This window comes from Engraulis encrasicolus, chromosome 22 (assembly GCF_034702125.1).
Source record: "Engraulis encrasicolus isolate BLACKSEA-1 chromosome 22, IST_EnEncr_1.0, whole genome shotgun sequence".
NCBI classification, from domain to species: domain Eukaryota; kingdom Metazoa; phylum Chordata; class Actinopteri; order Clupeiformes; family Engraulidae; genus Engraulis; species Engraulis encrasicolus.
Genome location: NC_085878.1, coordinates 13025093 through 13050157, shown reverse-complemented (window position 1 = coordinate 13050157; position 25065 = coordinate 13025093). Strand labels below are relative to the sequence as shown.

Here is a 25065-nt window from a genome sequence, read left to right as displayed (position 1 = left end):
GCATTTTGTGAAGCATCTACAGAGCACGGAAGGGTGGAGGACTGTCAATATCCGGGTTTGTGTGGAAACTCGGTGCAGCACAGGTGATTTTAGTTAAGAAGTTTGCACAATGCCAATGTAAGGGCAGTCATGAGTAAGCGGCAGTGTCAGAGTCAGACTTGTAGCCCAAAGGTTGCCGGTTTGACTCCCGGCCCGCCAGGTTAGTGGGGTGAGTAATTAACCTGTGCTCAGTCTCCCCTCCTCCATGACTGAAGTACCCTGAGCATGGTACCGTCCCGCCGCACTGCTCCCTTGTGGCGCCATTGGGGATGCCCCCTTGCACAGGTGAGGCATAAAAGCAATTTCGCTGTGTGCAGTGTGCACTTGTGTGCTGTGGAGTGCTGTCAGTGTCACATTGACAATGGGAGTTGGAGTTTCCCAGTTGGGCTAAAAAAACAAACAAACAACAAACAGCCAGGGGTGCTGCAAAAAAACCTTGGGGCCCAAATGATTTCAGATTTAGTGAGGTAATGCTTTTGAAAAATATGATCAATAATTTGAAATGGCCTCCGGTCAACACTGGGCCCTTATAGCTTAATTGTATGCTTCCCTCCTCTGGCATCTCCCCTGCATGGCCACAGCCTTACAGAATAATCTGAAGGGAAAACAAATTCAGGCTCAACACCGACCCAACACCGGTCACCATCTCCAGGACCATACGGCATCTGGTCTGACTGTGAGTTATCAGGGAGACAAAAATGACATAAATGATCAATGCTTAAAACTGTTCTCTCTGCTTGCTCTCAGCAATTAACAACACTGCATGGTTAATGAATTTGTTTATCAGCTGAGGAGAGCTGAGGAAAGAGCTGATGAGGAGGAGGAGGGACAATGCTTCCCTCCCTTGCCCCTACATTACGCGGAAGGGGTGTACGGCGGAAGGCCCTTCAATGGACACATGCGCTACAAGGAGCAGCACACTGACCATTCAGATATGATCCAGAAAGCATCAGGCAGGCCGTTCGGTCAGCCTGGCATGGGTTGGGCTCGGGCCCTTTTTGCAGACGGACATTAGGCCTAGCCGGAGTTAAAATCCTATTAGTTTGAGTTTGGAATCGGATTATCGTCGTCGAGAATCACTCGTCTGGCAACTAGGGTCTAATTTACGCCAATCAACGGCAATTATTGAGGGGAAGGGGAGCTCCTATTAGGAAGCTTCATCCACTTAGGCTAATGAATGGGCCAGATTCAATCTCTCACGGAGAGACGTATTGGGCAACAGCAGCTGGGGGCTACTACACTATGCTGCGATGAAGGAGAATCACTGTTATTTATCAGAGAGGGAGGGAGGGGACTAATAGTCCATAAGAGGGGTCAGCGTGTTAGAGCTGTCATACAAGCACAATGCACAATGCTCAGTAGAAGGTCAAGACCACTGGATACAGTATGGCATTGGCTTGTCCAGATGACCTCTCATTGCTGTTTTCCCATGAATACTTGAGTTCTCTCGGTGCCACCGAACTAAAATTGGATTAAAATATTACCATATGGTTGTGTTCTCTAGTGAAAATCGTTTAATAATAATAATAATAAAAATACAAGTGTGTCTATTATGTTGTATTGCATTTATACAGGTCTTATAGATGTGTCCTTCTATGTTTGATTTTGTTTCTTCCTTAAATGCTAACATTTTCCTGATTATTCATGTAATCTAAAAGTAGACATAGAGGCCTACTTGACTTATCACGACAAAAGCTTAGAGAGGCCTCTGTCTTACAAGCTCTCGAAATAGGCAAATGGCGCCCTCTAGTGTGACATTTTGTATTTGACAAAAACAACACTGCTCACTCCCTGGCGCCCTCTAGCAGAAATGCAGATATTCTGGAGACCGGAAGTCTTCTGAGAGTGATCGTTCGCCTCCTCTTCTCCAACCAATGCAAACTTGACGAATGACCAGGCTGGCTCTGACACAATCAAGATTTCAACATGGCGTCCAAAGTACAACAGAGCCAAAACACAAGCTAACAAGCTGGTGTCATCTAGCTGCTATACACAAATAACATTTCGAGTTGTACTATGCGGGAAATTAACCGATCAGTATTAAGAACAAAGATCAAACAAGACAAATAATGGAGACGCGAGGCATAGAGCAGATGTTTGACTTCCAGAGGTGAGGAAACTTGCTAACTCTGATGGCTAGCTAAGCTACTGCTTTGCAAATTAGCCGGCTAAGTAAGTTCCCATAGCTTAAGCAACGTCAGCCTTAATCAGTTAGTAATTATACGGAAAAATGGAGATTATGCCAGCTACGTAGCCCCACTATAGCATTCTGTACAGCCTTGCACGAGGAGGAGTAATTCGTGTCGGCTTTGCTTGGCAAAACAAATGCTTAACCCAATGCTATTCTTGTCCGTGTGAGAGCAAACAGTTCTGCTAAAGTCAGTGCCCTTACCACTAGTAGTGTATTAACGTGGTTGAACTGGATGGAAATGTACTCGAAGTCTACTGTAAAATGTGTGGGCATCACGACCCATACCTGATGGCAACATCCCAACTAACATTCGCCATATGCCTGTTGCTGTCTTGACAGTATGTTAGCAGTGGTATCAACACTGCTTGCCGAATGGACCGAGTCTGTCAGACCACGTTTTGTTGCTGCCCGTTAAATTGTATGCATTTCTATTGAAAGCTACGAGATAGTGGGCATGTGTACATGTTAAGCTTAGCATTCTGGTAGATGTGTTGACGACCAAACATGCTTCTGTGGTTTGTTTTTCAGGTTGCCAAACGATGGTCTGGTACTATTGTTACTCCTGCTGTATACGCCAGTCGGGCTCTGCTTGATGTTGCTGCGGATATTTATTGGAGTCCATGTATTTTTAGTGAGCTGTGCACTTCCTGACAGTCTACTGAGAAGGTAAGGAGGAGTGGGCTGAAAATAGAACCGTCCCAAGCCAGCACTCCACTCCACATGCTTCGCTCTGCACTTGGACAGAGAGGAGCAGTCTGTTCAAAGACAACAGCACAGAGTCAAACACATCCCTGCCCTGCCCCAGGGATTTTCAGGGCCCCAAAATGCCTCTAGTCAGGCGATGATTCAATATGCAACGGAAGTTGTGTTTTTTCTGTTTCGCAGCTGGCCGCAACAGAGACCCACACCATTTTCCAATGTCAAGTGTTCTAGCCTTGGTAGTGCATGAAACGCCTAGTGATTGGATTCTCTGCGGAGTTCACCAGAGAGTATCTAATCACTGGGCGTTTCACGCACTATCAAGGCTAGAACACTTGACATTGGGAAATAGTGTCTGAATGGAGGAGAGAAGTGCCGCACACTCTCGAGTTGTATAAACAAGTTTTTAATGTGATTACCGTTCGGCCTGTCGGCCTTCCTCAGGTCACCTCAGACTAAAACGTTGTCACATCAAAAACTTGTTAATACAACTCGAGAGTGTGCGGCACTTCTCTCCTCCTGCAAGTGTTTTTATTGGTTTCCAGCACCTGTTTTTCTGGTGTGCTTTTTGCACCTCCACTCAAATAGTGTATGAATGTCAAAAAAACTTGTCGCCCTGAAGTAGACGTCTTGTGTCTGTGTTGTGTAAAGGGCTAGCACTTAACCAAAATGTCTGCAATATTTGAGTTATGTGGCTTAAAACCGAAGATGATTTCTGCTGGTATTCTAGAAGATCCTATTGACCCATCTGGATGACTACTTGATATTCTCAAGCATCTGAATATTTTTGTGCAGCTCATAAAGAATGTCAATAGTGAGAAAGCACAAGCAGGGTACACCAGTTGAATATAAAGGTGTGCAAAGTCCACTCAAGAAGGGCCAGACATGCAATTTCTTTCCCACTCTGTAGAATCAATAAACTAAACGTATGGTCCGACCTTTTCACACATTGTCTAGTCTTGCCAGTCTGAATAAGAGTGCTATGTGGATGTCATGTTATTCTGTGTCACTGTACATGGACTGTACATGTTTTTAATCCCTCACTCTCTCTTTTTTCTCTCCCTTTTTTGCCCCCGCCCTTTGCAGATCCATTGTAAGGATTATGTGTTCAGTCCTTGGCATGCACGTCCGACAGAACAATCCTCGCTCAAGGGACAAGCATGTCAAGCTATACGTCAGTAATCATGTCACTCACTTCGATCACAACGTCATAAACCTGCTGACGTCCTGCAATACAGTAAGTTTTCCTCTTTCTCTCTCATGTGCCCTTTGAAGGAACGGATCAACGCAATACTGCTTTATCTAAAGACAAATCGCTTATTGTGTAAAAACTGACGTTTTGGTCGGTAAGACACTGACTGACTGATTGAAATGGCAGTTTGTACGCAATAAATTGTTTGTCCGCTGATGTAGTAGTGTTGTGCTCTTCCATTCCATTCAAGTGATATGTTCTGAAATAGTTACACCTGCACGCAAAATACTTTTCAAGGTGTGCATGTCACCTTAAAGCTGTCTGCACACCTAACAGACACGAGCTGACTTGCAACTGCGACCAAGCGGTTGTCAGTCTGTCCCTTGACAGTCTTGATTGAATGCTTGATCTAAACTGCCGTGGACTCTCCCCTGGGGTGGTGCCGGAGGGATTTCTTTGCAGCTTCAGCGTTTGAGAGCTAGCGGCTGTCCCTATCAAGTAGCCTAATGTTTTCATGAGGTCGCCTCAAAGTCCATCTCTCTACTCTCATGAGTTGCCTTGTGAGTAGATGCATTACCAGTAGGGCTGCACGATTACGGAAAAAATCATAATCACGATTATTTTGGTAAAAATCATAATCACGATAATTAATCACGATTATTGATTTTTGCAGATTTTTTGGAAAATTATAACAAGTTGAAATATAACCAACAATGAATTACATACGGGATGAGCAAAATAAAATGAATTGTAATAATTATGTAAAGGCAATAGCATGAAACTTAAGTGGACAGATTTCTGGCCAGAAACTCCAGCCTGTCAATATGTCCTGGCTTCAAGGACGCTCTCAAAAGTAGGTCACTATTGCCACGATTAAATCACGATTAAAATCATGACTTCGATTTCACTATTTTATCACGATTTTGATAATTTTTCGATTAATTGTGCAGCCCTAATTACCAGTGACTCTAAATATACGAGGTCTACATGCAAAACCCCTTTACCGTTCATAAATTCTCCAGCAAGACTAAGTTTTCTCTCTGTCTCTCGCTCATAAAAGAGCAAAAACATAGATTTTTTTCGGTGTCTTTTCGCTCATCCATTATTTTAGTGGATGACATAATTTCTCTCAACGCGGGCTTGTTTTCTCGAGAACAACACATGCTGTGGTAGCCTAGAAGACCTCTTAATAAATAAACATATTGTAATGTGCTTATGAGGCGCTGTGAATTTGCTACTAGCCCTTGTAGCCTAGTTCACTACCCTCCCACGTCCTGCTTGCCGTTGGCACAAACCAATCCGAGTCAGTCATGGAACCCGACCACTGATGGGCTTCTCAACCCAACTGAGCATGTTGAAAATGTCCTGACGCAGACCCACAGGCACTGCCCTCCTCCAAACCCCTCAAACGTACCGAGACACCCCAAGCCAATTCTTACTGAGTGTCTTCAACATGTCCTGAATTGTTTGGTTGGTTTGGAAACAGCTTTAACCTTCATGAAACTTGCAGTACTTCTCATGTCTGACCAAAATAAGAAGATGCAACGAACGTAGATAGATACTGTCGTCCAGAGGTCGCGTTAACCGACAAATGTCCGTCATTGACGGATTTTTTTGAAGGATGACGGAAAATTATGAAGTCTGTCCGTCATTTTGACGGATCAATATTCAGGGTGATGATAAATAAATCACAAGTTTAAGTAGACCTACGCCTCTATCGAGTAGAGCAAATATGCATTTCAATTAGGTATAGGCATAGTTATGAGCGCAGATAATTTAATGCTACTATCGTTTGCCTTTCTCCCTCTCTCCCTGCTTGTCATACCATACGCCGCAGCTAGGCTGTGCAGCTGGCTGCAGCAGAGCGCGCGCCTCTGCACTTGCTCAAAATAATGAATTAAAATAACTAAGACGTTGCCACCATAGCCTACACGTGTGACTTCGACTTTAAGATTCAGAACTATGTGTAGACCTAGGCCTACTACATTTACCGACTATCTGATTTTCTGCCAATGACGAAGTTGTCCCTCTATCGCCCTTCATAGAAACATTGTTTCATAACTCCTCGCTTGAAACATAAACAAATATACGAATAGCATTTGCTAGCCAGAACCTTCACTCAAAGGCAACGCAGGTCTAAAACGGCTTCAGGACATTAACTAATAAAAACGACGGATATTCAAGAGCCTAAATATTACCAGGCAACGCAACTTACAACTTGGCAAACGTTGCCAGAAACAGCTAACCTTCTCTCATTTCGATAGCTGGTTCACCCATTATAGGCGATATATTTTTTTATTCAGACAACTTTACCGCGCATCCCAGAGCCAACATATAAGCCGATGGGGCTACGTATAGAGAGGCTCCCTTTACCGTCGCTGATATTTTTCAACAAAGTTTTGCGAAATCTGGTCTTCCTATTGTAGGCTTCAGTGCCTTTGTCGACTGCCTGGGCTAAACCTTTCTGCTTCAAGACGGCTTTCCTTTCCATCTTGCATGTGAAGCCCAACGCGAATATTATTTAACACTGCGCCTTTGTATTACAATCGGTGCAACAGAGCACGCGTCTTTTAAAAAAGTGCTTGTGGTGACCATAGCGCTGAACACTGAATCAGACGCGCGTCATGAGAGATATCTGCAGCTTTTTAAACAGTGCAATGAGGGAGGCAGAGAGAGAAAGTGGAAAGCAAAATTGACTCCATCTTCAAAGTTGGAGAATGAATTTCGAGTGAAAGGGGGTGTATTCACAGTGGTTTACTCTCAATTGGCCGCAATTGCGCATGTGTTGTTCCCGGTGCGGGGTCGCAACCCCCCACATTGAGAAACTAGATGGAGAATTAAAAAAAAAATAGGCGATGACGGATTTTTTTGGACCCTGTCCGTCAAAATGACGGACTGTGAAAAAGACTAGCGCAACCTCTGCTGTCGTCCGATGGGGAGGTTGATGCCATGCAGCATATTGCTGCCCCATGTTGGCAGACACCTAATTCTTTGTCCTCTGTTGAGTCCCACTGACAGTTATCTGGTTTGTGTCTGGTACAAACACCTCTCTCTCTCTCTCTCTCTCTCAGCAAGGGCTGCTGTGGTTGCCTGCCTCAAAGTAGGCCAACTGCCATGTGCAACCTCATTTAGCTTTCACTAGTGCCCACTTGAAATAGGGAGAGCGAGAGACCCTCCCTCGGTCTAGCCATCCAAAGTCCACCAACTGACACATGTTCTGTCTGGAAAACAATGCACCATGCGTTTTCCTGAAGAATACCTAGCTTAGCTCTGCATTCAAGATGCATGTTGCTGTTCATACAATAACGAATGTTAAGTTTCTATTCAAAGACAGTTTGAACTGCTAGACTATTCAAAGTCAGTTTGAGCTGCCAGACAAGTTATGATTATTATTATTATTATTATTATTATACAGTAGTATAGAAGTAGTCTAGGGGATTGAAGCTAATCACTTTGGATAACATGACCCGGATGAATGAGAATCTTCTTCAGACACATTAAATCAGATTGGGTTAAAAATGGAGGTTAAAAATGGAGACTGTGGGTCATTATTTCAGCCTAAAACACGATATAATAGTCACATTTACACTGCAAATGATAAAGGAATAGCAGGTGGTGGACAAAAAGACAATACAACTCAAAAGAATGAAAAGATACTTGAGAGTCTACATATTTTAGGCCATTTTATTGCTGATTATGACCAAAAATGCTGTTCAAATGTTGTGAAAGGTCAAAGACAACAACTTAATAGCATTCCTCAGGTTAATATTGTGAGGGTAAATGTGTTAAGTTGTCTCTGTATGTGGTTTACTTCAAAAGTTATGACCTATTCTGTATCATTGTTTCAGTCTGTTGGGTTTCAGTCAGGCGCATTAAAGGGTCAAAAATGGAGACTGGGGGTCATAATTTCAGCTTAATACGCGATATAATACTCACATTTACACTGCGAATGATAAAGGAAGAGCAGGTGGTGAAAAAGAGACAACAAAACTCAAAAGAATGAAAAGATAGTTGAGTGTCTACATATTTTGGGTCATTTTATTGCTGTTTCTGAGCAAATATGCCATTTAAATGTTGTCAAAAGTCAAAAACAACAACTTAAATTCATTCCTCAGGTCAATATTGTATGGGAAAATGTGTTAATTTGTGTCTGTATGTAGTTTACTTCAAAAGTTATGACCTATTCTCTGTCATTGCTTCAATCTGTTGGGTTCCTGTCAGGTGCATTAAATGGTTAAAAAGGAAGGTCATGGGACATTATTTCAGCTTGGCACCTGGCAGATTCTGAAAGTAGACATTCTAAAGATGCAAAAAAATCAGGTGGCGTAAAAAAAGCCGGGGGGTGCGCGTGGACCCCCCTTTCCAACCCTACTATTAGTGCTGTAGCCATTAACATTTATATCTCACTGTCTCTCCATCTCTACCCCTCTCCCAACTTCCTCGTCCCCCTAGCCCATGCTGGAGGGCTCTGCAGGGTTTGTGTGCTGGGCGCGGGGCTTCATGGAGCTGGGTGGTGGGGGGGAGAACCGTGCGGAGCTGGCCGCCACCCTCCAGAGGTACTGCTCCACTCCTGAGGACCCCCCTCTGCTGCTCTTCCCCGAGGAAGACACCACCAACGGCCGAGCAGGCCTCCTCAAATTCAGGTACGAGACAAGATCCTAGACTGGGGTATTGGAGATGGTATGACGAAGCTCCATGGTCTTGGTTGGGTACTCTTTTGACTGAGTTATTGTCTGTCCTTGTCTGATTTCTTTGTATGTCATGATGCTACACTTCCCAGTTTTCGATCATTTGATTTTGGTTCTACCTGTCCATCTTGGGCTTAGGTAGCAGAGAGACGTGTAAGGTGGCTTGGTTTCAAGTACTAGAGGGGTGAAAATGGGCTCTGAAGCGGAAAGATATTGTTGAAGGCTGACTGGTAGAGATGCGAGTCAAGGCTTTCAGTTGGCAGAATGTGGCTGGGGCTAAGCCAGAGTAGGAAAAAGATTTAGAAAACTGTACAGTGAAGTGCCATGGTCCCACTCTTATCAGAGCCCGCTAAAGGGGGTCATTCCTATGTTCCCCGCAACTGGGGAACATGGGACCCTTTTTTTCAAAAAAGGGTTCTATGTTATCCACTGCCTCCAAGTAGACTACTGCCGCATGGCAAAGCGCAGGTTGTTGTTGCACATGTGACCGGTTAGGTTTAGGGATAGTTTTGGTCAGGGCACAAATCTACAACTCAGATACATTGCATTACTGACAGGTTAGGTTTGGGTTTGGTTTTGGGAAGGGCACAATTTGAAAACTCAGGAACATTGCATTACTGAAAGGTTAAGTTTAGGGATGGTTTTGGAAAGGGTTAAATACAATGTGGGGAACATACAGCTCCAGGCCTTTTTATTAGAATACCATGAAAAAGTTGATTTATTTCCATAATTCCATCAATAATGTTAAACTGTCATGGACTGTAGATTCATGGCCCAGTTTTTTAACTATTCCGATCATTAATTTTTTTCTTTTTATATACGTTGGCCTTCCAGCTCAAAAAACCCATGAATTGGGGAATTCGCATTATTAGAATATTGTTATAAAATCACATTTTTCTTCATCAAAATTCGGGTCACATTAAATCAGTTGAAATTTGGTACTTTCTACATAACATGCAATGGTCAATACTTGGTTAGGACATTCTCTGTCTTCATAATGGCCATGGTGCGTTTAACATTGAAGTCAATGGCAAAAACAGTGCATGGGAGTTATGGAAGCCCAGATATCCTTGATGCTTTGCTGTCAGCTGTTCTTGTTTGTTGACCTGGTACCCCACACTTCACTCTTCAATATACCCTGTAGATTTCCATGCCACGTTTTGGTGTTAACTCACCAGTTTAATTCTAAATAACCAGAAATGAAACCCCATTGAAAATGAATGGGGTTTTATTTCTGTTGAGTTAGAATTAAACTGGTGAGTTAACACCAAAACGTGGCATGGAAATTCCCCAATTCATGGGTTTTTTGAGCTGGAAGGCCAATGTATATAAAAAGAAAAAAACTAATGATTGGAATAGTTAAAAATGTACTGAATCTACAATCCATGACAGTTTAACATTATTAATGGAATTATGGAAATAAATCAACTTTTTCATGGTATTCTAATAAAAAGGCCTGGAGCTGTATAAGCCTTTTTTAGAAAAAGGACCCCAAGTTCCCTGGTCCCATACAAATACCGGGGAACATACAGTTGGTACGCTCCCCCTTAAAGACACTACAGAGAGCAGTGAGTGAGTCATGGTTCTGTTAGATTCTTATCTAACTTCCTGGAACATGGCACGTGGAACACATGGGTGTCGTGTTGGATGACCGACCGTGCAGTTAAGAATATTGCTGGCAAACTTGTCAGAGATGCAGTTAAGAATATTGCTGGCAAGCTTGTCATAGACACATTTAAGAATATTGCTGACAAGTTTGTCAGAGATGCAGTTAAGAATATTGCTGACAAACATATTGGTGGTGTGTGGGTGTGGATGTGGATGTCTGGCTAAGGTAAGATGGTGTATGTAATGTCTCCAGTCAGGGAAGGGAATCTTTTTTTTACTTTCTTTTTTTTTGCCAGACTCCCAAGTCATTTGAGTCCAGACAGTAGGGCTTAATCTGAATGAGGCATAGGACACTGATGGATGGCTTTGGGTTCTGCTCCATTAGTATTTATCCAGTGCAATCCTTCTCATTGATTGCATACCTCTGCCATCCGTCTTCCTGTGCCCTCTCGAGTCAGCATCTCATCCTTACTCAATTCCCCTGAGATTGGAACCCCCATCCCCCTTGTTCACACACCTTTCTCACCATAATCACTTCTTCAATTTTATTTCGGAGACCAGAATTAAAGCGCTTGTTAGGACACATGTATTGAATAATGAATAAACTACAGTGGAATTCACAATCAAAGTTTGCTTTATTGGTCATTTCTTCACATGTATTAGACATGCAAAGGGATGGACACATTATTCTTCTGCTCTAAACATACACAAGATTGGCCACAAGCATTAAAGAGCAACACGGTGCAGCATTTATGCATGCAGGCACCACAAACACTACACCTATCCTAAAGTGTGCAGACACAACAAGTTGGTAACGCCACACCTTGTTCCTAACAGTAGCCATAAATAAATACATTTAGCTAAACGGTAGTGTACGGTAACTCTGCAGCCAAGGTAAATCAGGTATTAGCAGTAGTAATAAAGCAGTGGATGTGGTAGTGTACAGTGGTACAGCGGTGGATGTGGTGTGTCAGTTTCTTGTGTAGGTCTTGGTGCAAGGGCTAAAACAATATCCTATCGTGTTGTAGTCATAGTTGACTGGATAGCCTATTTCCACCAGTTTCCACTCCTCACCGTACTTGTCTTAGATGGTCGCCAGGCCGCGCCCTCCTAGTCACGCAACAACTTTGGCATTGCAACTAGTCAGGTCAAGAGCAATGCAAGTACTTGCTGAGTTCCCGAAAATAAGGGAACTCATTTCACTGTGTCGGGAAGCAAACAACCATAAGCAAACCAAGGGACTCGGGTCAACCATGCCGTTTGGGAAATGTTCATTGTTATGCTCTTGGTCAGACCAAGTCTCGAAGAGATTTGAAAGTCGATGATAATCAGGCTACTTAGATGGGTCAGTGTTAATCCTATGCAAGCCTGTGATATGTCATTAAGGCTGTTGCTTCACCATAATCATGGTTCAATTTATTGCTACCCAACCTCCCTGGTTTTCGATGTGAACATGCAGACCGATGCGGTAACCAACATGGGCATTGTATACTGTCTGGACCTGTTAGTGCCTTAGCACAATGTTGACTGAATTGGATACACGGTAGATGGCGAGGTATTATAATGTATTTCAGTCACGCAGTGCTTATGAAATTTCCAGAAGGTTTGCCATCTTCAGAGTGCTAATCCTGCGATTAGTGGAGTGTTGCATATTTGCACTCTGGCAAAGCTCAGGTTTCCACACCAACAAAACACATGATCATTGCTACTCCAAGGAAATAAGTCGATGCTGTTGAGGCAGCAATTTTGAAAAACTGTTTTTTGTGAAATTGTATTTTTTTGTGTATATGTGAATTCATCCACCGTATTTTTCTCTGAAAAGATTTTGTCATTCGAAATAATTTGCTTCATCTGAGCATTTATTTTGGGAACCAGACTGAAATGGTCTGGAGCCTACTGAATATCAGCCGTCCTCAAACTCAAACATCTTTTTGTTAAAGGTATTTCATAAGTAACTAAATGTCATTTTATGGTATCCCCTTATTATCTAAGGCTGTACTCAGGACTGGGACGTTTCGTTCATTCATACCATACCAGGAATGCAGTTGGCTCTGGTATCTGGTCTGTGCTCACACTCTATGTGTCCAACTATATAGCTGTGTTTCTGTAATTACATAACATGCATTGCATACCATGCCCAAATCCAACTGACTCCAAACTCCCAAATCCGACCTCTTCCAAGGGTACTAGCATACAGTGCTACAGCATGTAACTGGGTCACTTGTCAAGCAAACATTTTTCGACACTTTACAGGTTAAAGACACACCAAGAACAGTACATAGCGTGTTGAGTTTGTGCTAAATGTCACTGCACAACACTCACCTTCTTTTCTAAATGCAGTTTCGCAGCATTCCCTTTGTCTCCGCATCACATTACTGTAGTTACCTGCACCCCCAGAGGCCATTGGGCCAGGTATTGCAATGACTGTCTGTCTCTGTCTGTCCCTGTCTGTCTGTATGTGTTTGCTTGTCTGCTGACAGTGTTTGGAGCCACCTGCTGGTGGCGCCAGACACACAAAAATCACATACATCCAGCATTGGGCAGGGGGCAGCCTCTGATTGCTCTTGTTTTGCCCCGTCCCTCTCTTCCTTTTGAACTTGGAATTACATTACATTGCATTTAGCCGACTCTTATCCAAAGCGACTTACAGAGAACACGTACACAGCAAAATGCAGTGTGTGTGTGTGTGTGTGTGTGTGTGTGTGTGTGTGTGTGTGTGTGTGTGTGTGTGTGTGTGTGTGTGTGTGTGTGTGTGTGTGGATGCAGGTTAGTGTGCAGTCACTTTGATCTCAGCTATAACTGGCTGACCTTTGCATCTGTTGTTTTGCTGGCTATCAGACTGCTGAGGGCTGCGTATGGCCTATTTCTGGCTCTGGGAGTAGATGGGCCTTAGATATGCATATTAGCAAGCATGGGCAAGTTAATATAAGCCCGTTGCAGCCAGACACTCTATAAATACCACCATACATGCCAGCCAGACAGAGTTCTTCTCAATGCACTGCCACAGCATGTGTGATTTTGGTCTTTGTGGAAAGTGTGTCAAACCCCTTGCGATATTAGGTCAAGCGTATTTCCATAATATTTCTGAATCTTGAAATTACCAGTTTAATCAGCTTTTCATAAGATTGTTAATTGATTGTGTAACTTGGTGAGAACAGTTCTTACAAACCTGCTTGGTCAGTGCATCCTGGGTCTTGAATTTGAATTGAATTGTATATTCCCTCTGGATTAATAAATGATAGTCTATTCTAAACCAGTGGTTGATCCTCTAATGCAATGTTTCCCAACCTTTTTTGTCTCGCGTACCCCCTAAGCCTCTTAGTTGTGCCATAAGTACCACCTAATTCATGTTCTATATCACTTTCTCTGTGCTGATGTGACTACTCCATACATTTTTTATAATAATTACATTTTTCCAAGTACCCCCTGCAGTGTGCTCGCGTACCCCTAGTGGTACACGTACCCCTGGTTGGGAATCACTGCTCTAATGAATACCTGCCCACTACCCTTTCATTTCCAGACTCTGTTTTTTTGAAGCAGATAATTATATGTATTCATCAGAAGTGCAGTGAAGCTGATGCACCTTTTTCAAGTGGTGGGAGAAAATTAGTTAGAGTAACAGTTGTCAGTAACAAATAATTATGTACAGTGTCTGGGATGGGTATTAGAAACTAAGCAGGTCTGGATGCCAATAAGGTTTTGTGTCTACACTTTGGAACCAAGTCTGTGAAAGACCTCTCTCCCCACTTATTGTTTCTGAAGGCCCAAGGGACGCACCTGAGAAAATAAATCATAATCGTCCTCCTTCCCTGCCCTGTCCAAAAATGCTGATCGGCCACCTTACTAATAAGGAGAGTGCTATCCCAAGATTACTGTCACGTCACCATGGCAACAAAAAGGGCATAGTTGTGAACATTTTAAGCTTCTACTGTTCACTAACTCCTTAAAATGCCAAGTGGAGCGGAAGCCTTTACTGAACACCAAATGCCAATCCTAAATGGCGCAACACAGTGATGTCATCATGATGTGTGTTTGTGTATAATCTTTTCGCCGTGCCTTCAAGCTCACGGTTCCTCAGAATGTCGATGAGCGTGTGTATTTTCCCTCTCTTTGCAGCTCGTGGCCTTTCTCTGTGACGGACTCGGTGCAGCCTGTAGCCTTGATGGTGCAGAGGCCGTTCCTTGCTGTGGTAATTCCCTTCACCTAATCACACACACACGCACACACACGCGCACACACACACACACAAGCTCACATAATATACATATACAGGGGGTTATGTGGCTCAGTGGGCTGGTGCGCCATACCTGGGCTCGATTCTGGTCATTTCCAGATCCTTCCCCTTCTCTCTTACTCCCCACTCATTTCCTGTCTCTCTCACTATCTGTGCAATTAAGGTGTAAAAGCCCAACAAAAATACATGTAAAAAGTGTGACAAGTTTAACAATTTTTTAATGTACATACATATACATATGCTGTATGTATATGTACAGATGCAGTATATAAAGTTCGGGTACTCACGCACACACACATGAATGCCCCAGTGTCGGGCTGGCCAGATGCAGTTTACCACGTTAACTTGTACCCAGTTTTTAATCTCATTCTCATTCCGGCCCGTTTAGTCTTTATTAGTAATGCTAAGCACATGGGATCACATCATAGATGCTTCTGCCGTATCCAGAGGGCTCGTGGCATCCAGTGCTCTTGATGCTGTTGCCACAATCTTGTTATTCTGGTCACACTGAGCACGGATGCAGATTCGGTAGATGCTGCTGCCCCGACGCAGGGGCAAAAATCTGTCTCCCAGGATTTGCATATTCATTGCCTATAATCTTGTTTAATCCTGTCATAGTAATCACACAATTAGGGCGTTTTGCATATCGGGTAGTTGCAGCATTATTTGTTTCACAAGTCAGTGGGTGGTAATCAAGGGGTTGCATTACATGGCATACACGCATTCACTGCTCCAATTATAACAAAACAAACAATACACTGCTTGAGAGGGACTTTATTTGCTAACGTGTCTCTTCTTACAGGCTATACCAGAGTCGTCGTGGCTGACGGAATTGCTGTGGACTTTTTTTGTTCCGTTCACAGTGTACCATGTAAGGTACTAAACAATATGACTTTTTTTCTTATGACTTTTTTTCTTTTCTTTGGAATTTTCCATGTGGTTTTGCAAGACGAATCTGTTATCTGTTATCTAAACAGAATCATCCCGCCAAAAATGTGACATATTTTGGCGGGAACCTAGAGCAACAGACAGGTAGCTGCGTGTGACCTTCTCATGTCCTCTAGAATGATCTCTTCAACCCCCCCTTAAAGCTTTACAGGTTGGGTTGCCCATACTCTGCTTGAAAAGCCTCTGGCTAAATCCAAGGGATTTTTTTCACCACATTCCAGCTTATTATGGTCAAAGCTTGTAGATGTTCTCTCTCGCAGTAAGGCTTAGAAATGAAACATATTTTTTAACGCATTACTTGTTTTCATTAAACAGGTACTTGTTATTCAGTTCATTGCGAACTACGTTTGTAGATGCAGTTCCCTCTAATGGCAAACATATTTTTCACCTATTGTTTGTGTTCACATTTTCATGAAGCAGACGAGTTCAGAACAATTTACTGTAAACTAGATGAAGTCCACCTGTGACGGGAGTAGATTAGGTCAGGAGTACAATAATGTACAATAGCAGACTCTGAGATTTAAGAAAAAAAATATTAAAAGCCTATATGTAGCGCTCACATTGCTGGGCATTAGGAATAAAGGAAACCTTGGTGTTCCTTTTCATGAATCTTGATCACTGACCAGCAGGCCAAGTGTTATTTAACAGGTGACTAGACTTCAAACTAACTAGCAGAAAAAAGGCAGTCCCCAGGAATATTTTTTTGTATTGGTCATTGATGCAAAGATTGTAGACTTGTGCAGGGGACTGAATTCACAACCACCTGTTGATTCTTCTTGTTACTCATCACTTACCACATAGCTAATTGTTGCATTGTGATCATATAGGGGTGTAAATTAGGGAGGGCTATGCAATCCCGCTAGTACATTTGTTGGCTATTTATCTGTTCCTCATCATCTTTTCTGTCTTCTAGATGGCTGGGACCCATGTCAAAACAGGAAGAAGAGTCACATCAAGACTTTGCTAATAAAGTCCAAGAGGTAAATACTTGAAATGGTAAAGTTTAGGACACATTTAACACTTAAAGGCTTTGAGGTCTTCTCGCTGTAGCTTTAGTGCTTTGAATTAATCTTATTAGAGAAGTTGCTTCTGTGGGCATGGCAGACCTCCATGCAACACTCCATTGAAGGAAACCTTTTAAAATCTGTTTGAAAGATCACTGGATTTTGCTCCCTTTTGTTGGCATTTATCTGGAGTGTGTTTGTGCGTTCAACATTAATCTTGTTATCTGCTCTGATTTCTCTCGTAGTTTCTAGCCACTGAGCTAGGCGTGGTGTCAACACAGATCACCAAAGCAGACAAAGCTGAACACATCAAAAGGAAAAAGCACACCGCTCTACAGACGGCAAGCACCAGTAAGCTTCAACCTACCCCCTCGATAATCTCTCCACAACCCTGATCTGGACCCCGTTTCTCGAAAGCGTCTTTGCTAAACAGTCAGCAACTTACTAGGTTTCCAATGGGAAATTGCATTGTTACCAAATAAGTTGCTAACTTTGTTAGCAACGATGGTGTCGAGAAACGCATTCATTATTTGAACTGTATTGTTTGGACACTGTGAAGATGCAGTCAGATTTTCAGCTCTAAGTGTGTCCCATACTTTATCTCATTCAGCCAAATCATTTGTGAGAACTTCTCACTTTTTGAGAGCTTTCTTAGCTTTTTTGATGATTTCCATTCTTCTTCAACCAGATAATCCAACGTAAACTTGTGAATTATCTCAACAACTACATTCACTATTGCCATGTTCTGTCTGTATTCGATTCCAGACCCTATGGCCCTCATTTATCAAGTATCTGTAGTCCTGTGTTGCTCTGATATCCAGGATGTTCCTCAGTTTTGATGGCCAAGTCTGAACTATCTCTCTCTTTTCCCCATCCCCCCATTGTGCACCCTGCTCCCAGATCTGGGTGCTCGTCCCCGGGCGACCCCTCGAGGCTTCATGTCCCCTGGGTCAGGGGCAGAGGACCCCCGGGTGGTCCGGATGGCCCAGCAGGTGAAGGATGTCCTGCCCCATATCCCCCTCAGTGTCATCACCAGGGATTTGTGTACGTATTTGACACTTCCTTATCCCCTCCTGACCTTTTTGTGTCCTTAAGGCACTGCAGGGCAGGTTGGGCAAACGCTGCTCCATCTTTGGATTAGTTTAACTCTGTTTGTTTGCAGTCTGTTGTAGGATTTGTGTTAGTGTGTAGTGTACTCCTGAACAAGCTCTTAGGTGGGGTTGTCACCGTGAGCCTTTTCTAGTTTAACCACTGCTGGTAGATGAAACTCAGATTAGCGTTTCTTCTCATGAGCTAAACGATCTCGTAACTTCCTGTGATTGTGAAACTTTTCCTCCTGTTGTTATTGTGGGTGCAGTGCTGACAAACTGTGTGGACACCACCATCACCAACCTCCTGGAGAGGACAGAGGAGTACCCCATCGAGGACGCCAGCAGCTCTGCATCAGGGTCACCTCGCCAACCACCCTCAACATCCCCCTCCAGCTCCTCATCTTCCTCTTCCACTCAGGCTGCTGCGGCACCCATCCCCACCATCAAGGTGTGTTGATAAGGCACATATTCAGTTCAGTAATTGGCAACACCAGTCCTCGAAAAAGATGCAATAAAAACACTAAGCAAGGGAAAACTCATATCATGAAGCAAAATGTATAGGCTCAGAGGTGTTGTCAGTAAGCAAGAGTAGTTCAGTCAAGCCCTTTTCAAATTGAGTGTAATAGTCGAGTACTAAAAAGGAATCAGCTGGGTATCTCAATGTATACAACCATTGTCACAGCAGATCCAAAGCACATTTGTAAGAAATAAAAAAGACATGCTGCAACAGGTGGACAAAGACCATGTTTCTGTACCTTGTACTTTCAGTGCTTTCAAGGTTTAAATGAGAATAATGCACGTCATTATGTTGTTGTTTACCATGACGTCTGTTTTTCCCTGTATCTCTCTCCACAGCCGGCTGCCAAATCATTTGGAAAGTCTCCAGTTGACAGACACATGTCTCTGCAGGAAAGAAAAGAGGCCTTGTACGAATATGCGAGACGGTATGACTGCGCTTGAGCTTGTAAAGCTCTTACATTTCATGCTGACTTTTAGTTGGATGTTAAATCTGTGTGTTGCCATTGCTTATTTGGACCGCATGTTTGATATTTGGGTTTCTTTGATATTAAATAAAATGTAATGTCCGTGCACACTCTCCTGCATTTTTTTTGCATGTTCTACAGCTATTTGTTGTCCATTCAATAGCACGAAAGCTTTCACTAGAAAATAAAAAAGCATATCAGGATTAAGTGTGCAGGTATTTTATATTTGTATGATTTTATTTGAATGATTATATTAATATATATATATATATATATATATATATATATATTTATTATTATTATTATTATTTTTTTTTAACCCACGTTGTGGATTTGCGCTAGCCTGGGCGAAAGCAGACTGTTGACTCCGTCATACATTGGAATTTCATTAAATTCCTTTAGCCAATCAGTTACATCGCCATGTTTATTTCTGCTGCTGTTGAACTACAATTCGCGGATGAGTCCTGCGTCACCACTCTCAACTATTTGCTGACTGGCAGAACCGCGAGCGAACCGAGCTAGGCGGGTTGCGCCAGACTACTGTACGGAGCCAAAATCTTTGGGCAGAAGCAAAGTCCCTTCCCATAAGTCATTTCACTCCGCAGCCATCTTGGCTACGTCTCAGATGCCAATGGTCTTACTAATCTGAAATAGCAATTCTAAGAATTAATGAGAAAACGGGAATGGGACAACTGAGCGATGCACAGCCCATATGTTTAGAATCGCAATGCAAATCAGTTTATAATGGCTTTCTAGGATTGGCCGTATACGGTATATGAAAGCAACACTGCAAAACATTGTTTTCCTACTGCTGTGTTGGACTGCGCATGCGCAGCATTTCACGACAACACGTTCTGCTTCGCGGCCTGTAGAATCGAGTGGCGCGGACTCTGTAGCAACCCCATGCAAGTAGCTACCCGATGTGAGTCGCACATGTCATCTGCCACCAAGCGGTATACCGATTGGCTTTGAGCAGTCGTAAAAGTTCAGGCGGAATATGTGCAAACACACGCCATGTTGGCATAACGAATTACCACCGTTCATTTCTATGGGCGCTTCGGAAGCTTTCCGTCTCCTCCTATATACGTAGACAGTCTCGGGCGGAAGTACGTAGGATGGCGTCGCCAGGCTAGATGTGCGCACCACTACCTCCTCATTTGAGTTTCTTTTAATATCACGGTTCACTGAACTTTTGTCTCTTTTTCCTCTCTCTCCTTTTCACCAGGCGCTACATGGAGAAACATGGACTGACTCAGGAGGATGACCTGTGAATGATTTTCTTTTTTTTGGTTCCCAAGTACATGTGGATTGTCTCCCAGTGGACAAGAGAAGTAATTATTATGGTGAATACGGGACACAATATTGCCTGTCTGGAGACGTTTTTTGATTGACATCCATTCTGGGGAAGGATTCAGGGTGGCAAGGATTTTTTTGTTTTTTATTCTCTTGCATGGCAGTCATGCATGTCTTTTTAATTATTTCTCTCTGCAAGGAGGCGGCGGCGAAAAAGAAGAGACGGAAAAAAAGAGATTATTTTGGTATCAATTTGTATCAAGTTCCAGTGACAGTGACACATCTCATATTATTTTTATAAAGTCTGGAAATGGTATTTAAAAAAAGTCAAGGTTCATTTTTGTGTGGTTTTGAGCTGACACATTTTGAAGATTCATTACGTTCTAAAGACTCTGTTGGTGCAGCATCGGCTTTCAAGGACATTCAAATAATTTCTTTGATGCAAATGTGACTGGCTGGCTTGTCAACCATGTTTGAGGACACTTTTCGAGGCTTTCATCAAAATAGACGTCTGCTAAAGTGGGTTAATAAAGAAACATGCAATTGTTCAACTGCCAAAGTCAATGATATTTTCTTTAAGCAACAAGGGATGGCAAAGTAATCGCCTAATGATGGCCTACTACTGATTAAAACACAGTTGTGCTTGTAGGAGTACTAGGTACGTTGGGGCCAGTGACAACGTGGAAATCCCTAGTCCCTACTGTGTGCATACATAGTTTCATATATTACAGAGGTTTGTTCGAAAATACTTAGGGGTCTTAAAATTGTCGGGCCAATGGCCTATTTAAACATGCCTGTAGATATTGAGCAGATAATCTGTTTCCCGTTGTGGCATAATGGGATGTGTTTCTACTCTTTTGTATTGGAACTGTAGTCTTAATCACTAAATCTCCTGCTGCGTGGCATTGTGTTGCAGCAAGGGCTCTTCAAATCGAACAATGTTGTCACTATGGACATGCTTTCTAAAGAATGGAAAGTGAGCTTGAAGGTGTAAAAGTTGCTCATTTCCCAATTATCAAAAAATATTGTGATACATTAAATTGTTTCCAAAAGTATTTGGCAAATAAGTATTTTTGAGTATATCGTCCATTTTTAAGGTAGATTTTCCAACTCCTGTAACCTGTATGAACATGAAAACCTGTTGGATTTTAGCATTCCAGATGTGAACATTTGTGTAATGATGGAGAGTGTGATCTAAAGGAGCCTACATCAGTTGTGCATAATTATTAGGTTACTCTTTGGGGAAATGGGCCACAAAAGAGATCTAAGCAATTTGGAAGTCTTCCAGAGGGATGTGACTGTCCTCAAATTACCAAGAGAATGGTTGTGTGATTAAAGAACAATCAAACGTACGATAACAAGGCCGACAGGCTCACACAAAATGTACACTCAAAGTAACTGCTTAAGATTGAGGAAAAAATAAAGGTGAAACTATCAGACAATTATTACCCTGCAGTGCTCTCATATTCCAGAACTGAAACATTCATCGAGTGTCCAGAAGAACAAGGTGGTCAGCACACAGAGACAGGGCCTCTTAGGTAGTAGGTTCAACAAGTTTTCATGTTCATACAGGATGGAGTTGGAAACTATGCATATGGACGAAACGTTCAACATAATAGTTTGCCTAATAATATGCATTCTTTGTATACGTATTCTATAGAACAAAACCAATGGAAATGGTAGGCTTGTGGGTCAATACTTTGTGCACCTGACTGAATAAATGGTTTATACTAACAGCACTTTACTCTAGTCTAGAGGTGCAAACAAAACAATTAAGTATGGGATGATTAGGGGCGCACTGGCAGACAGTATTGTACCTGAACTAGTTCATAATTTGGGTGAATTTGAACTGAACGTTCACCATTTACTGCCTGTTGAACAAACTATGAACTCATTCATTCTGGTGCCTGTGAATGAACTACATGTACCTTACAGGGTGCCACATTTCCTTAGTATTCGGGTAAAACCCAGACAAAAACATTTCAAAGAACCCCAATAATGTATAAGATGACGTTGAACACATGTACAGTGAGGCCAATAAGTATTTGACCCCTTGCTGATTTTGTTGGTTTGCCTACTAACAAAGACATGATCAGTCAATAAATGTTATGTTAATATGTATTCTAATATGAAGAGACAGAATATCAAAAAGAAAATCCAGAAATTAACTTAAGAGAATATATATTTATTTATTTCTATTTCATCAAGCAAAATAAGTATTTGATCCCCTGCCAATTGATAACAGTTTCGGGCCCACAGACCAGATGGGCACTTCCGATCAACTTGTCATCTGAATTAAAGTCACCTGCACATACTAACATGCATAAAAGACACATTGAATCAGCAGAATCAGTCCATAGACCGGTACGGGATGAACTAGGCAATGTAACAAAGCTACTGGGACCAAAATCACTGGGAAAACTACTGGTAGCACTTAATGCCACAGAGGTTTCAAATCCTGTCGTGCACACATGGTACCTCTACTTCAGAAGGAACCTTTGCAGTCCCACCTGAGGTTTGGCAATGAACATCAGACTGGTTTAGGATATGATAAGGAGGTGCTCTAGTCAGATGAAAACAAAATCAAGCTGTTTGGCATTAACACAATTCAATGTGTTTTGAGGAAGAGTGCTGCTGTCTATGATCGCATGAACACCCTCCTCATCATCATGCATGAAAGTTGTATCATTATGGTTTGAGGGTGTTTGTCTGGCCATTTAGTTTCTTTGACTAAATTAAGTACAAATCTATTAAAATATATTATTTTAAGTTATTTTCTGGAATTTCTTTTTGATATTCTGTCTCTCCATGTTTGAATACATATTATCATTAAATGTATAGACTGATCATGCCTTTATTAGTGGTCAAACCGGGAAAAATCAGCAAGGGATCAAATACATATTGGACTCACTGTATATATTCACTGTTCTGATAATCAAATGCTGTCTGTGGTTTTGTGTTGGCTTTGCAAATTATAATGAACATTACAGCTCGTAACAACCTCTTGCAAAAAAGAACTATGCTAGTTCATTTTTGGAAACTATTCCGAACAATTAACACTGAAGAGTTATGAACTGTGAACAAACTGGTTCATTTTGAAATGTGTGAATTTAACTTTGAACTAATTGCTGTAGAAAATGAACTTAATGCCAACACTCCCTACAGAAGTCCCAGATAACCATTGGTGCTTGTGTCTGGCCTATGCTAAGCATCAGGATACTTCAGAATAGCCTATTCCCCGTGAGAGCTCCATAATATGGGGCCGAGTACATCGTGTTGCACTTTGTCCTGAACAAGGGGAAAAAATGACAAAAAATATGAGATTTTAGTATTGACAAATGTTTAAAATCCTCCAAAAATGTCCCTACCGATGGCATGTTCTTCAGCCGTGTTTGCACAGTGGGTCGCCTACCAATTTCCTTTCCTTTTCAGTACACCAAGCAATGTACCTACACAAGAACCACAAACTATTCTTGTAGCACCTTCACAAGTACAGTTTGTATGTGCAGTGTGTACACAATTTGTATTGACTTAAGCATTGTGCCAGATTCAAATATGATACCCTGTGCAAATAGCGAGACACCTTTTGATTTAAAAAATCTCTCAATCAGCCACAATAGAGAGAATCACGAGACCATAGCACTGCACTGTAATGTTAGCCATTCTTTGTATTGAGTGAAATGCCATTGTAGTAGGGATGGGATTTTTTGGCACACACTATTTGAAAATCGATGGCCACTATTCGACTATTCAAATAATATTAAAATATTACTCTCCCTGGCTGTAAACAGTGAGTGTGAGACTTTCTGACACGCCTTTTGTGTTGAAAATGAAATACGATCCATTCATATTTGCTGAGCAAATGTAGAGATTTAATCAAAGTTTGCACTCATCATTATCACTTAACACACTAAGGGAGGCCCATAAAGAATTATGTGGGGTCTAAATTTTTTGAGTGTAGATTTTGAGACTAACATTTCTCATTTTTTGACCATTCTAAATTTTAACATATAACAAACATTAGAATATATGAAAATCAAGGCCCATCTCTACATTGCAGACACCCAAAGTAACAGCAAACTGAGCTGTATGTCCTTCATTTGTCCTTTGGGACACGTTTTGAGATGTCATGGGTGATGAACAAGATGTTGACACTGACACATCATGGAAGTCACCATGGAGACAGTCATCTACAATCGGGTGGAATCCATGGTGTCCAAGTCAATCTAGAACCTCCCATTCTCTCTCTATCTGCATGTGACCTCATGCTTTGCTGACGCCCCACGTCTGTAGAGAAACCTTGGGTGTGTTCCAATATGCGATCTGGCGTCCTCCACTTGTGCTTGTGGCCTCGTAGTAATATGTAATAAGTAATATGTCATGATGACATCACTGACAACAGCATTATATTTCAATATATTGCAAGAGCTCAATTTTAAAGTAATTTTCTCATTTGCAAACTGGATGGTGAATGAAGAATAGTCTCCCAAAAAATGTTTTGGCTAGGCTGACAGCGGGGAAAGTTAATTGTTTTCTCCACAGAGGCGGGGCATCAGCAAAACGTGAGGTCACAAGCACAAGTGGAGGATGCAAGGTCACATATTATTGGAATGCACCCCTTGTGTCTTCAATTATGCACTGCCTCTCATCACAAGGCCACATGCAAAAGGAGAAGATGGGAGGTGCTAGATTGACTTGGACCCCATGTCTGTCCCAGGGTGGCTACTGATGAGACTGAGGACCATGGAGAAGCATTGGTGCAAATGTCATTGCAATAAACTTCCAGGAATGAAGTAATATCTTGGTTTTGGTGTGCAGTGGCACCAGTTAAGGCACCAGTACCATATGAGTTGGTGTCCATGGAGAACCAGGTTCGAGTCTGACCTGGGTCATATCCCAATCCTACCCCATGAGTGCGTTTTAATATGTGACCTTGCCTCCTCCACTTGCTTCTCGTCATGATGACATCACTGACAACAGCATTATATTTCAATATCTTGCAAAAGCTCAATTGTAAAGTCTTTTTCTCATTTGCAATTGGGATGGTGAATGAAAAACAGTCCCTCAAAAGTTGTTGTGGCGAGGCTGACAGCTG

At 42.2% G+C, this 25065-nt stretch overlaps 1 protein-coding gene across 1 annotated transcript; it reads left to right on the top strand.

Moving 5' to 3' along the window:
* The first annotated feature begins 1925 nt into the window (after nucleotides 1-1925).
* On the top strand, nucleotides 1926-20521 carry aup1 (AUP1 lipid droplet regulating VLDL assembly factor). The gene is made up of 12 exons (XM_063188955.1): nucleotides 1926-2149; nucleotides 2759-2896; nucleotides 4016-4166; nucleotides 8574-8764; nucleotides 14534-14606; nucleotides 15454-15527; nucleotides 16513-16579; nucleotides 16849-16954; nucleotides 17504-17647; nucleotides 17961-18142; nucleotides 18550-18638; nucleotides 19903-20521. The coding sequence occupies exons 1-12, from the start codon at nucleotides 2109-2111 to the stop codon at nucleotides 19946-19948; spliced, it is 1302 nt and encodes a 433-aa protein (XP_063045025.1). The 5' UTR covers nucleotides 1926-2108; the 3' UTR covers nucleotides 19949-20521.
* The last annotated feature ends 4544 nt before the right edge of the window (nucleotides 20522-25065 follow it).

What these genes read in the sequence shown, in the direction of transcription:
- aup1 (XM_063188955.1), top strand. Translation starts at nt 2,109, where the DNA reads ATGGAGACGCGAGGCATAGAGCAGATGTTTGACTTCCAGAG. An exon ending in CCTGACAGTCTACTGAGAAG is followed by an intron (nt 2,897 to 4,015) that starts GTAAGGAGGAGT and finishes CGCCCTTTGCAG; the next exon opens with ATCCATTGTAAGGATTATGT. An exon ending in CACCCATCCCCACCATCAAG is followed by an intron (nt 18,143 to 18,549) that starts GTGTGTTGATAA and finishes CTCTCTCCACAG; the next exon opens with CCGGCTGCCAAATCATTTGG.